The 13,579-nt window shown below is 52.2% G+C and overlaps 1 protein-coding gene across 1 annotated transcript in view; it reads left to right on the forward strand.

The window, feature by feature from the left end:
• The window catches only part of LOC122471284 (myosin-16), a 61,026-nt gene that overhangs the window by 20,462 nt on the left and 26,985 nt on the right, over window positions 1-13,579 (forward strand). The window contains exons 18-25 of the mRNA XM_043559683.1: window positions 338-458; window positions 4,069-4,205; window positions 5,549-5,630; window positions 8,177-8,350; window positions 9,250-9,477; window positions 10,487-10,591; window positions 12,978-13,064; window positions 13,304-13,449. Coding sequence (XP_043415618.1) covers window positions 338-458; window positions 4,069-4,205; window positions 5,549-5,630; window positions 8,177-8,350; window positions 9,250-9,477; window positions 10,487-10,591; window positions 12,978-13,064; window positions 13,304-13,449 — 1,080 coding nt within the window. The remainder of the gene's footprint in view (window positions 1-337; window positions 459-4,068; window positions 4,206-5,548; window positions 5,631-8,176; window positions 8,351-9,249; window positions 9,478-10,486; window positions 10,592-12,977; window positions 13,065-13,303; window positions 13,450-13,579) is intronic.

Genomic DNA, 13,579 nt, shown 5'->3' on the forward strand with positions numbered 1-13,579 from the left:
ACAGGGAAGGACTTGTCTAAATCACAAAGGGGGCTGCTTGCAGGCCAGAAAAAGAAGTGCTTCTCCTATGTCTGGAAGAAAAGATCAGGAAGGAAAGTTTTTAGTGTTTTCATTTCTAGGAGCACCAGCCCTTTGAACTCCTGACCCACACAGACATTCACTCCCCAATGTCTCCTGCCAGTCCCACCCCAGTGCCTGCCGCAGGCATGTGCAGAACAGGTCTAACCATGATTCCACGGCCATCACAAAGACCAATGGATGGGTCAACTGCATGGATGTACTTCCTGAACTGCCAGCTTGGGCATGATGGTGGCTGTCATCATCTCTCTCTCAACAGGTACCAAGTGCTGAACCCCAATGTGATTCCTCAGGGGTTTGTAGACAACAAGAAGGCCTCAGAGCTGCTGCTCGGGTCCATTGACCTGGATGTGAATGAATACAAAATTGGGCATACCAAGGTAGGGGCTTCTGGTGATACTCCCTCCCTCCATCACTCAGCCTCGTCCCAAGAAGGTGGGCTTCAGGGTGTGAGTTCCAGCTTGGCCGCTGACCAGTTGCCTGCCTTAGGCAAGCCCCACGGCTGCTGAGAGCCTCAGTTTCCTCCTCTGCAAAAGTAGGGCTGATACAGCTGATCTCATGGGATTCAGGGATTCAGTGATTAGTGATAACGTGGGTGAGAACCCAGCTTGGACAGGTACATAATAAATGGTAGGTTATTTCCTAGTACTGTATGAGCCCCAATCAGAATCAAGGTCCTGGATTTTACTGGGGCATGGAGGTATGTGTGTGGGGGTGAGGTCTGAGAGCAAAGAACCATAATCCCAGCCCACCCACACCGAAAGCTCCAGCCCTGAGCTGGCAGGTGAGTTGGGGGTGACTCAGAGAGGCTGCCTGATCTTGACTCACAGGGTCTGGGCTGCCGTGTGTCTGTCCCACTTCCTGGCCCTGCAGAATCTTGTCGGGACTGTAAGGGCCAGCCAGGCTAATGGTGCAAGGTGTCCATCTATAGCTGCCCAAACAGACTGCACCCAACATGACAAGCAGGGCGACTCAGGACGGGTACTAGCTTTACATTCAGGAGCATCAGGCTCAAAGCCTAGTTCTGTGTAGCCCAGGACAGATCAACTACCTCTCCAAGTCTCATGGATGGCACAGGCAACATGGCTTCCCTACAGGCTTGGTAGAGGACGTGGACACTTTGCAAATGCTCATAGAGCACCTCCATGTGCCAAGCATGGTTCAAGGCTCTAGGAATACACCAGTGAACAGAACAGGAAGAGTCCCTAAGCCCCTAGAGCTCGATTCGTGGTAGTGAGCATTAGCAGAATTGTAATGCTGCTCTGGAATCCTCCAGAACTGCGAGCTCTGGCCTCCTTCACAATTGAGAAATGCTGTGTATAGCTAAATTGACTTATAGGAACACTGCAGGTTTTGTCATAGAGTCGCTGAATACTTGAGTGGGAGAGAACCTCAGAGACTGGTTCCTTTCCCCACCCCCACCTTTGAAGGAGCGGAACCTTGAGGAAGCCTGGAGAGGGTCGTGGAGGTGATGTGCCCAATTCCACAGTACTAGGCAGAATGGAGCAGGCCCCAGGCCGCACGACACTGGGTCATGGGAAAGGGGATGGGGCTGCTGTTGCCAACATTTGATGCAGTTACTGGCTGGGCAAATGGACTGCATTTTGCTGTTGTTCAATGTTGCATTGGGCACCTCAGGTCCAGGTAGAGTCCTGGGGATCCTGGGGATAGCTTTCCAAGCTTCACCCAAGTTTCCAAGATTCAACCGTGTTGGTTGGTACATGACATTCAGTCATTGTCCCTTCCATATCATGCTTGGGGACAAGGACCAGGCAGGCTCTGGTGGCAGAGGCAGAACAGAGAACAGGATGATTTTGCCTGTAAATTGTGTCCCCACACCCAGCCACATGCTCACCTCACTGCTCCTAAAAGGACACAACTCAATGACAATTCATTTTGAAATATCAAGAAACATTTTATGAAATCAAGCCCAATGTCTCTACCCCATCATGGCTAGCTAGCTCTTTGGGTTTTTGTGGGGGAGGAAGGCAGGTGGAGGGAGCATTCTTTTCCATTCTTTTCCTGTTGGTATCCATAGCATCCGCATAAAGGATTTAATCAAGAGCTCTGCTCCTGGCCTCAAGGTGTGGAGTTACAGAGTCTTAGAGCTGGGAGGACTCAGGGTCCTGCACTCCCATTGAACAGGAGGGGAGTTAGAGGCCTCCCAAGAGGGAGTGGCTTGGCTAAGGTCACATAGCACATCCAAGGAGGCTGAGGCCAGGTACAGGTCTCCTGGCTCCTTCTATCCCTCTAGAAGTTTCTATCATGTCCTATTGGAAGCCTATAAAAAGATGTTACATTATGAAACATAACTGATAATAAAGTCACCACCCATGGGCCCACTTAAAAATCCAGAATCTCTTCTCATCTCTTTCCTCCCCTTCCTCCCCACCCCCAGGAGTAACCCCTTGCTCCGAATGCTAACCATCCCCCTGCCTTTTAAAAAATAGTTTTGTCACATATGCACATGAAAGTACCACACTCGATATAATCTTCTGTAGCATGCTTCTAACACTCATTCATGTTTCCAAGATTCATTCTCGTTGGTCAGTATAGGACATTGACTCATTGTCACCACCATATCATGCTGCCTCAGACAGCCACATAACAATTATCCTTTCTCCTGCCCTTGGAAATTGATTTTTTTTCCCCCTGCAGTTATCAACAAATGCTGCTTTGAGTATCTTTGCACATGATCCCATGTAGAGGTTTCTCCAGAACGAAATTCTCAACCTTGGCTATACATTAGAATCACTTTGGGGAGAGATAAAAATACCAATGCCTGAGCCTCACTCCAGAAATTGTTTGAAATCACTGTGTGCAGGCATCGGTATCTTTCCAACCCTCTAGGTAGGAGAGATGTGCAGCCGGGGTTGAGACGTACTAACACGGCAGAGGACAGTTGACTGTTTCAGGGTATGCAAACAACTAACTTGATGAGGGAATGCCAACCCTTTTTCCAAAACTGTTGTACCAACCTACCCTCCCCTGATCCACAACCGTGCCAACACCCGTGCTCTCGAAAAGTCTTAAAAGTCACAGGTGGAGGGAGGAGTGAATGTTACCTTGCAACCTTAATCTGTATTTGCTGGAAATCTGGTGTTTCCTGATCTAACACACTGCAAAGTTGGGTATTTCCTGATCTTTCTAACCCACTGCAAAGCTTTCTCACACACACCAGAGCTGGGTGCCTGAAACTGTGCAGCATTGGTAAAGCTCTGTATCCTTTCTACAAAGTCAACTTCTCCCCCGCCCAACACCACCCCCTCTTCTCACTCCCAGATCCTGGGAGACGGTGACTGTCTAAAGGCCGTTTGCATAGCAGTAAAGGAGGCCCCTTGCCACTGTCGTGCTGGGCAGTCACCACAGCAGTGAGGATTATGACGATCTAACACATTTTTTTTAATGTTTATTTATTTTGAGAGAGAAGGAGTGTGAGCAGGGCAGGGGCAGAGACAGAGGGAGAGAGAGACTCCTAAACAGGCTCTGAGCTGTCAGCGCAGAGCCCAACGTGGGGCTCGATCCCATGAACCCGTGAGATCGAGAGTCAGATGCTTGAGCTGCCAGGTGCCCCAGCCTATCATATTTTACTTACCACTTCACAGTTTACGTGAGACTTTCCCACCCAGTTATCTCTATTTACTCCTTATAGCAGCCCTGTCAGGGAGGGATCACCATCCCCATTTCACAGATGGGGAACTGAGGCCCTGAGATGTGAGGAGGCGCATCCAAGGTGACCCAGCCGGCGAGTGCAAGGCCAGAGCTGGAACCCATAGGAGGCTGAGAGGAAACAGACACAGAGGCTGGCAGTGGCCCCGCTATTGGGGACGTCCAGGCCAGGGCCAGCTGTTCCCAAGGGGCCTCAAACACCAGCACCAGACTGGGTCTCTTAACTTTCAAGGCCCTTTCTGAACCTCTGAGGCTTGCCTCACAAGTGGCCGCCATCGGCAACAGCTGGGCCACGTGCAGAGGAGTGTGCCTTTCCCACAGGTATTCTTCCGAGCGGGCATCCTGGCTAAGCTTGAGGACATGCGGGACGAGCGTCTGGCCAAGATCATGACAATGCTGCAGTGTCGCCTGCGGGGCTTCCTCATGAGGATCGAGTTCAAGAAGATGCTGGAGCGAAGGTAGCACTCACAAACACGGGTGGGGTGGGGCCACTGAAGCCACGCGCATCCATGCAGAATGACCGGGCACCCGGCCACACACCCAGCGGTCAGCTCCAGTAGCGACTCGGGGCTGTGAGATGAGGGGAGGGCGGCGACATCTCCACTGGCCCAGAGAACCCTGTTTGGGGTCTGTATTCGCTTCCTGTGGCTGCTGGAACAGAGCAGCACAACCTGGGTGTCTTAGAACAATGGCAATTCTCATAGCGCTGGAGGCCAGGAGTCTGAAATCAAGGAATATTGCAGGCTGCACTCCCCCTGAACGCTCTAAAGGAGGATCCTTTCTTGCTTCTTGTAGTCTTGGTGGCCTCAGGCGTTCCTTGGCTTATGGCCACATCAGTCCAGTTTCTGCCTGTTTTCACAAGACCTTCTCTCTGTGTCTCCACACGGCCTTCCTTCTTCTTATATGGACACCTGCCATCTCGGGTCAGGGGTCCACCTTTCTCCAGTATGACCTCATCTTAACCTAAGTAATGACACCTGCAAAGACCTTATTTCCAAATAAGGTCACATTCACAGGCACTGGGGGTTAAGACTTCAGCAGATCTTTTGGGAGGGGACACAATTCAACCCATAAGAGGGACCACCTAATACAGACCCTTCTCTTAAAGCCTACAAGTCACTTTCCCAGACTTCCCCTTATTGGTCCATGTGATGACACTGTCAGAGGGAGGTGGCAGGGCTGGCACCCCTGCTTCGCAGATGTGGAAACTGAGGTCAGAAGGGTGAAGGAACCGGCCCAGATCCAGGCAGAAAGAGTCAAGACTGGAATCCAGAAGTCCTCACTCCAAATCCTTGCCCTCTGAATTGTGTTTTCCAGCCATCTTTCTAAAATGATCATCAGAAAATAACTCAGGCTACCCTGGCTGACCTGTGGTTGACTCTGGTTCCTTGTGGGCATAGTATTAGTAATAATAACAGTAATGAGCAAATAACAATAATGAGGTCCTGATATCCACTGCCCCCCCCCCCCACGCCCTCCCTGGGACCGTGACTGAAGGCAGCGACACAAGTTAGGGGCTGAGTGTAGGACAGCAGGGCCTTGGCACGCAGGAGGTCCTCGGTAAATGACAGTCCAGTGAAGCTGGAGGGGACAAGGGTGGTGGGTTCCAGAGACTGCAGAATGGATAGGACTCAGAGAGTAATGGGTGATTTCCCATGAGGGAGAGGAAGGGAGGAAATGTAAGAAGAAATGAGTGGTCTGTCTCAGCCTTGTGCTGTCTGGGTGGAACCGTTCCATCAGGGAGGCCAGGCCCTGACACCTGCACTTTCATCCAGGGAACCCCGGCTTCCTTTTTTTGCAGAATTGGCCTGAAAGTCATCCAGCGGAACACACGCAAGTTCCTGGAGCTGCGTTTCTGGGGCTGGTGGAAGCTATACAACAAGGTAGGGCTGAGGGGCCAGGCTAGCTGGGCTGCAGCTACCAGTGCGTTGTGTGTGTCTGGGGGGGTGGGGGGGAAGTCCTGGGGGGGAGGTGCCTCTTGGGGGTGGGAGGCCACAGGATGCAGCAGGGACAGTCCACCAATGAGGGTGCCTGGGAGACAAATGAGGAATCTAGTCCCCTTCCAGTCAGGGGCTAATTCCTCCCTGAGAAAAACCACAGAGGACCTTCCCGCCTCATGTTATCCCTCCAAATAACACCCCCTTAGGATGGAAAGCCCCTCAGTACAAAAAGGGGGCTTGGTCGTCAGCCCCTCCCCCTGCACATGTTGAGGCATCTTCAGCTCCTTCAGTGAGGTCCTCAGCTTCAGAGCTGGAGCGAGCTCAGGAAATCGTGGGATCCAGCCTATTTCCCAGGTCCTTCCGAGACAGCTGAGAGGGCAGTGAGTCAGCCCTTAACCAACGCAGCAGGCAGGGAGCCTTCCTCCTGGTGCAGGTGGAATCATACTGGGTGATGGGGTCCCCACCTCGGGCCTCCATTCAAAGGGAACGTGCTGCTGGGCACCAGCATAGGCCGGATGCAGGGCTGCATTCAGGAGTCGGAGGATGGTGGTGTCTCAAGGGACAGCCATGAGGAGGGTGGATCAGGCTCTAGGTCATCTCTGGTGGCCCTGAGGCCCCCAAGGCTCCTGTGGAAGCTTCCTTCCCCTCCCCATGGGAAAGCGCTTTCTAACACTCAGTGCTGACCACAGATTCAAAGCAGGGATAGTAAGTTCTGCCTCCCCAAAGGCTCTCCCACACAGGCCAGCCCCCTCGAGGGCCTGAGATCCCAGAGCAGTCCAGATGAGCATTTCTCAAAGTTCGGTCATTACCAGTCCTTCCCCCACTTGTTCCATGACTGAGCTTTCCTGATGCCAGCTACTTTTTTATTTTGAAATTTTTATTTTACTTTTTATTTGTATATATTTTAAGTTTATTTATTTTGAGAGAGACAGACAGAGTTCATTCGAGGGGGGGGGGCAGAGAGAGGGGGAGACAGAGAATCCCAAGCAGGTTCCAGACTGCCAGTGCAGAGTCCCACGTGAGTCTTAGACCCATGAACTGTGAGATCATGACCCGAGCCGAGATCAGGAGTCAGACACTTAACCGACTGAGCCATCCAGGCACCCCTAAAAATAAATTTAAAAAATAAGAAATTTAGGGGTGCCTGGGTGGTTCAGTCGGTTAAGTGTCCGACTCTTGATCTCAGCTCAGGTCATGATCTCACAGTTATAGATCAAGCCTCACATGGGGCTCTGTGCTGACAGTGTGGAGCCTGCTTGGGATTTTCTCTCTCTCTCTCTCTCTCTCTCTCTCTCTCTCATTCCCCTTCCCCCGCTTGTGCTCAAGCTCACTCTCTCTCTCAAAACATATAAACATGAGACAATTTTAAATTTAAAAAAGTTACTTTTTTTTTTTTTTAATTTTTTTTTTCAACGTTTATTTATTTTTGGGACAGAGAGAGACAGAGCATGAATGGGGGAGGGGCAGAGAGAGAGGGAGACACAGAATCGGAAACAGGCTCCAGGCTCTGAGCCATCAGCCCAGAGCCCGACGCGGGGCTCGAACTCACGGACAGTGAGATCGTGACCTGGCTGAAGTCGGACGCTTAACCGACTGCGCCACCCAGGCGCCCCTAAAAAAGTTACTTTTAAAGTAACTGTGTAACAATGAAAATGAAAGCATTTCTATGCAAGGCTTAAATCTATCTCACTTGCCCCCTCGGTATTTGTGTTGCCCTCTGGGAAGCCCCAGACCAACAGCCTTTAAGATTCCTCCCAAGCAGGACACCAGTGGTCAGAGAAGATGAGGAGACAAAGCCTGGAAACTTCTCTGTTCTTTACTAGAAAGCAACACTTCACTAATTGAACATGGCAAAGCAAGGTCCTGTTCCAATGAGTAAAAAAAGTAAAATAAAATAAAAATCCTTTACTCTTAGTTTTTAACTATGCTCTAGTCTTATCTAAGCCAGATAGGATGAGTCAGTGGGGAAAAAAACCCAACACGTTCCGGTAGGCTTTCACTGAATAAAAATGTCGTGTAGTTGTGCGTTTATGTGAACTTACCTCTGCAGTATCCCAGGTCCCCACAGACAGAGAGACGGAGACACAGAAACGGGGAGAGAGACAGAGATAGAGAGACAGGAAGAGAGGGAGACAGCAAGGAGGAGGACCCCGTAAGGGAGAAAGGCAAGGGAAACCGGAGCTTGAACTCAGCCAGGCACACACAGCTTAGAGAATGGTGTGAGCCCTGAATGGGGCTAGACGCCGAGGAACACCTAACTGTGTCTGTCAGGATCGCAGAGACCCCTGAGAATTGGTCCTAGGCAAGGAAGGGCCTTCTCTGTGGAGGCGAGAGATACTTGCTGGCATCTGTGGAGAGGGACTCCCTCATGGCTACTTTCCGCCCCGATGGGGGTGTGAGGTCCTGTCTGAGGGAGAGCCCACAGCCCACCGCCGAGCCCCCCCCGCGGCCCATCCCCCTAACGCCATAGGGTGTCGCCCGCCACTCAGGTCAAGCCGCTCCTGAATGTGGCTCGGCAAGAGGAGGAGATGAAGGCCAAGGAGGAGGAGCTGAGGAACGCCATGTGCAAGACACAGGAGCTGATAAGCAGGGTAAAGGAGCTGGAGGAGAAGATGGCCACACTCAGCCAGGAGAAGAATGACCTCACCATCCAGCTACAGGCCGTATGTGGGGCCCCGGAGGGAGGGCGGGAGCTGGGGGCCCTGGCAACTACCAGGATCCCCGGGGCCACTAAGAGCCAGACCCAGGGAGGCAGGTGGGGGGTGAGCCTTCTGAGAATCAGCATACGAGAGAGACCCCCGTAACAAAAGAATCACCCGCTTATGGGAGCACCTACATATGGGCCCCACCCCTTAATGCCTCACAGTGATGATTTCCCTTATTTTCCAGACAAAGAACTGAATTTCAGTAATGTTATGCCACGAACCGAAAGTCACACAGCTGGTCTGGTTTGAGTCTGTGGCCGGTTGTTGTTTACGCCACTGACCCCATCTTGGGGAGACCCCAGTGGACACCCAGGGTGTCCCTCTTCTGCCACGTACTGTCCGTTTGACCTTTGACGACCCCACCTCCTCCGAATATCAGGTCCCTCATCTCTAAGCCGTCGCTTACAGTGACATCTGCCTCACTTGCTTCTTGGGGTCGTTATAAGGAGGAACTGTGGGTGGGAAATGGTTCGTTAACACAAAGGTGCTAGATCGATGCTGGGAGTCATTTGGGCAGATAGTCACTCCCCATTGGCAGACAGAAGCACAGGCACTCCCGGGCTCAGCCCCAACTACCAGCGGTGTGCAGCCTGTGTGTCCTCGACTTGTCCTGGACCACTGGCTACATCCTTCAGGTGCACCTGACCACCCGGGATCTGTTCAAAGGCAGATTTCAACACAGCAGGTCTCGGGTGGAGCCTGAGATCTTGCGTCCTAACCAGCTCACGAGTGATGCAGCTGGTGGCCTGGGGACGGCACTGCGAGACTCTGTTCTGTCACACGCATCACAAGGAGCTCGGGGCCAGTGCCCAGACCCCTGTGGGACCCCCTCTGACCGGCGCTCTTTCTTCCACCAGGAGCAAGAGAACCTGATAGATGCCGAGGAGCGCCTGACCCAGATGATGAAGACGAAAATGGAGCTGGAGAGCCAGATCTCGGACATGCGGGAGCGGCTGGAGGAGGAGGAGGGCACGGCGGCCTCCCTGAGCGCCACCAAGCGCAAGCTGGAGGGCGAGATGAGTGACCTGAAGCGGGACCTGGAGGGTCTGGAGACCACACTGGCCAAGATGGAGAAGGAGAAGCAGGTGAGGAGGCCCTGGGGCCTCACTACACCCCCCTCGGGAACAGGAAACCCTGTGGGGGTCCCACCTGGAGTCCCCTCAGCAGCACCGCCCAGGACCCTAGCCACCAGCCACATGGGGCTAGTTTAACTTAACTCAGCGCCATGGAAAACGTGACTCCTCTGTTGACCTAGCAGCATTTCGAGTGCTCAATAGTCACACGAGGCTAGTGCTACCGCATTGAACTGAGAACGTGGCTGTTGCCGCAGAAAGTTCCGTCGGGACAAAGTAGCTAGAGGGATGAGGGCTCTTTCCCTCATGGTGACATCCAGGCTCAGGACTGACTGGTTCTCCTTGTGCCCGTGAAGCCCAGGTGTCTGTGCTAGCCTGTGGCCCACTCAGACTCAGCGTCCCTGGGCCCCTCACAGAACGTTCTTCTTCACTACATCTGCCTTCTCCCCTCTTCCCAGAAGAGACAACCCTCTCTCTAGCGTGGGGCCACCACTAGCTGTTGGATCTCTGCCCAAACAAGCAGCTGCTGCCCTTCCAGTCGGCTCCAGGGGGAGCCCCTGGCTCCTGATACCATCTGGTGGGCCCTTGGCCCCGAAGCCCCCTTCTTACCCTCACAAGTTGGCGGGGGGGATCCAGAGCAGGGGAAGGTGTATGCTGCCTAAGCCCGTGCCTCTTCAGCTCTGATGTGCACACAAAGTGCTGGCATCTTGATAACATGCCGGTTCTGCATCAGCAAGTCTGCTGGGACCCGAGGGTCCACGTCTCTCAGACACTGCTGATGTCTGAGGGCCAGGCTTTGAAGAGCCAAGGCCTGACTGGTGGTTCTCACTGCTGCCCTCACCCTCAGATTCTGACCTGCCTGGGGCGTGCCCTGGGCACTAGCATTTCTCAGGCTCCCAAGTGACTCTGGACCGCAGCCAAGCTGAAGAGCCCCTCTCTCGGAGCAAGCGCCTCCCTCTTTGTTCCCCCTCCAAGGCTGTTCCCAGCCTTAAAGGCCTGTCCCTCTCCTGCCCGTTTCCAGGCCCTGGATCACAAGGTCCGCACCCTAACCGGGGACCTCTCGCTCCGTGAAGACTCCATCGCCAAGCTCCAGAAGGAGAAGAGGGCCCTGGAGGAGCTGCACCAGGTAGGCACCACGGGCTTCTACTTGGCACAGCAGGTGGAGCTCGGAGACTGGAGACCCTGGTTTTGCTGCCCCTCAGCTGGGGCCTATAGGGAAGTCAGTCTTCCTAAATCTCAATTTCCTCATCAGAGAAGCGGGCACTGTCATGTCTTGTTGTTCTCCTCCCAAGTTTGTTATAAGTGGGGCGACCATATAATTTATCACCCAGACTAGTCTGAGAGTGAAAGAGGGGCAGCGGGCATGAGGAGATGATCCCAGGTGCACTGGAAGCTAGGGTCCCCAGACTTATCAGGATGAGTGCCCTGCCGGTGCTAAAGCACCAGTGAACCCCAATACATCTCGGTGACAAAGGGCATGAGCTCTTGTGAGGAGACCCGTTTGACCGTTATGAGCTCAGGCTCCTGGAGGCAGAGCCAGCTCTGACCAGCCACCAGTGCTGACCTTGGCACAGACCACTTCCTAGCTCTGAAGACACAGGTGCAGAGAGCAAGTTGAAGCCCAGAACCAGACAGCAGACCCCCATCACCATGTTTGCTGACACCATGAACCCACAGCACATCCCCTTTAGTGCCTCTCTCTGCTGCCTCTGGAAATACTTCCCCTTAAACTGTAACCCTCAACCATTTCAAACTCAGAGCCCCCTTTTATAACAAATACAGTCGATTCTCATTATCCCAGGTAGTTATGTCCCATAAAGTCACCACAAACACTGAATAAACAAATGCTGGACCCCCATTTTTGTTTTGAAATTTTTTTTAACATTTATTCAATTTTGAGAGACAGAGAGCGAGCAGGGGAAGGGCAGAGAGAGAGGGAGACACAGAATCCGAAGCAGGCTCCAGGCTCTGAGCTGTCAACACAGAGCCCTACATGAGGTTCAAACCCACAGACCTCAAGATCATGACCTGGCCAAAGTCAGATGCCCAACTGACTGAGCCACCCAGGTGCCCCAATACTGAACCTCGGTTTTAAGGGGAAATAGAAGGTTAGGTTCCTGCAAGCCTCTGGTCATGTTTTCGTCAATCAATCAATACATTACTTTGTTTTATGTGTGTTTCTGTGTAAGACACTACTTGGTACACACTGTCCATTCCTGAACAATGAACTCACGGTCAACAACCCTGTATCTCATGCCTGTTGCTTATCTAACACACAAATTTCCTCTGTGAGGCACAGCACAGCTTTCTTGTGCTTAGGAACACTAGATAGCACAGTACCAGTGTGCTTGGTGCACCATTTTATGAGCCAAACTCACCAAGACAAAAGCACAAAAAATGTAAAAAAACATGGCGCTAAATAGACTATGAAAAAGCCACCTGTTTGCAGTATGAGCTGAAACAAGAAGGCGGGGCATCATCTTATTTGACGTCAGCTGGGAATGTGCGCTCCAGAAGATGCAAACTTTTCGCTGCTCTGCGCATGTCTGCAAATGACCATGAACGCACCACAAGTATTGATTTGGGATTACACATAAATTTTAGCTCGTAGGTAAATTGGAAAATAGATAATCCACAAATAATGAGGGCAGACTGCATTTTGGAAGCCTCTCTTTACTATCGTAAAATAAACATTATTATAGCTAATACATACCTTCAAAAAAATCAATAGAGTGCCCTTCTTTTTAAGGGGGAAATGAATGGAATATAATTTATAATAAATAACGGGGCTGTCCGTGTGTAAGCGCTCAGGCGGATCCACTAGAAGACGTCGTGAGCAGTCGGCTGAACACCCGAGCCTGCCTAGGTGGCCGAAGACGGACGGGCACAGAGGGTGTGTTGGTGACGTTGACGGCAAAGTGTGGCTGCCGTCAGTGATGCGGGTTTACAAAATGGTGAAGAACTCTCAGGGAGATTTTGACAATAACAAATCTCTCAGTTTTCATGGTAGATCATTCTTTAAAAATATAGTGTATACTAAATGAAAAAAAAAGTTGAGTTATGTGTCCAGTGGTCCTGGCTGCTGGGTTTAGAAGAGTAGAACTGTTGTTTTACGTACGTGAATGCCCAGGTGGGGCATCAAGTGTGCGGACTACAGAATTATGCTTCACGGTACCGGATTGTCCAGAGCGAGGCATGTCCAGAGCGAGGCATGTCCAGCATCCCTGGAACCACTAAGTGCCAGTGGGGCCCCCAATCATGGTGGTGAACAAAAGCCCCCCAACAGACCTCCTGCATGCCCCATGGAGAGCCAGAGCCCCACTGACCATTGAGGGCCCACCTACAGCTAACGGGTGCTCGGGTCTGCCCCTGCCTCACCTGGCACCAGGGCCAGGGACTCAGTAGCTGTTCCCTGAAGTCAACTCAACCCAGCTCCGAAGTGATGGCAGAGAACTAGGTCTGTTCAGCTGCTTCTGCATGTCTCGTGGGACATACAAGATCTTTCCTTCCAGAAAACCCTTGACGACCTGCAAGCTGAGGAGGACAAGGTGAACCACCTGACCAAGACCAACAGCAAGCTCAGCACCCAGATCCATGAGGTAATGCCCTGTTGCTGGGGCCAGTTCTATAGCTCAAGGGCCAGGTCTGTCATGGGGCCCAGGGTCCTCATATACATTTGGGGAATTGGACTGACACGTCCCCCTGAGGAAATGAGGGCCTTTCTGTTGCCACAGCTAAGGAACCAGGCCCAGTCTGGTTCCTCAATTGCATTCTGGCCTCAGACTCACCCCGCTCCCCTCAACACACGCATTTTCTCTCGCTCTTCTTGTTTCTGCAGCTGGAGGATAACTGGGAACAAGAAAAGAAAATCCGGGCGGAGGTGGAGAAGGCCCGTCGGAAGGCTGAGAGTGACCTGAAGATAACCATTGACAACCTCAACGAGATGGAGCGGTCCAAGCTGGACCTCGAGGAAGTGGTGAAAAAGTACGCCCGTGTGGTCATTCATTTCATCCGTAACATTAGCACTTTCTGTGTGGTGCCAGGTGCTGGGCACCGTGCCGAGGGCTTCACATGTATTAACGCACGTCCCTAGTACCCACTATGTGCCAGGCAC

Source organism: Prionailurus bengalensis, chromosome E3 (assembly GCF_016509475.1).
Source record: "Prionailurus bengalensis isolate Pbe53 chromosome E3, Fcat_Pben_1.1_paternal_pri, whole genome shotgun sequence".
NCBI classification, from domain to species: Eukaryota; Metazoa; Chordata; class Mammalia; order Carnivora; family Felidae; genus Prionailurus; species Prionailurus bengalensis.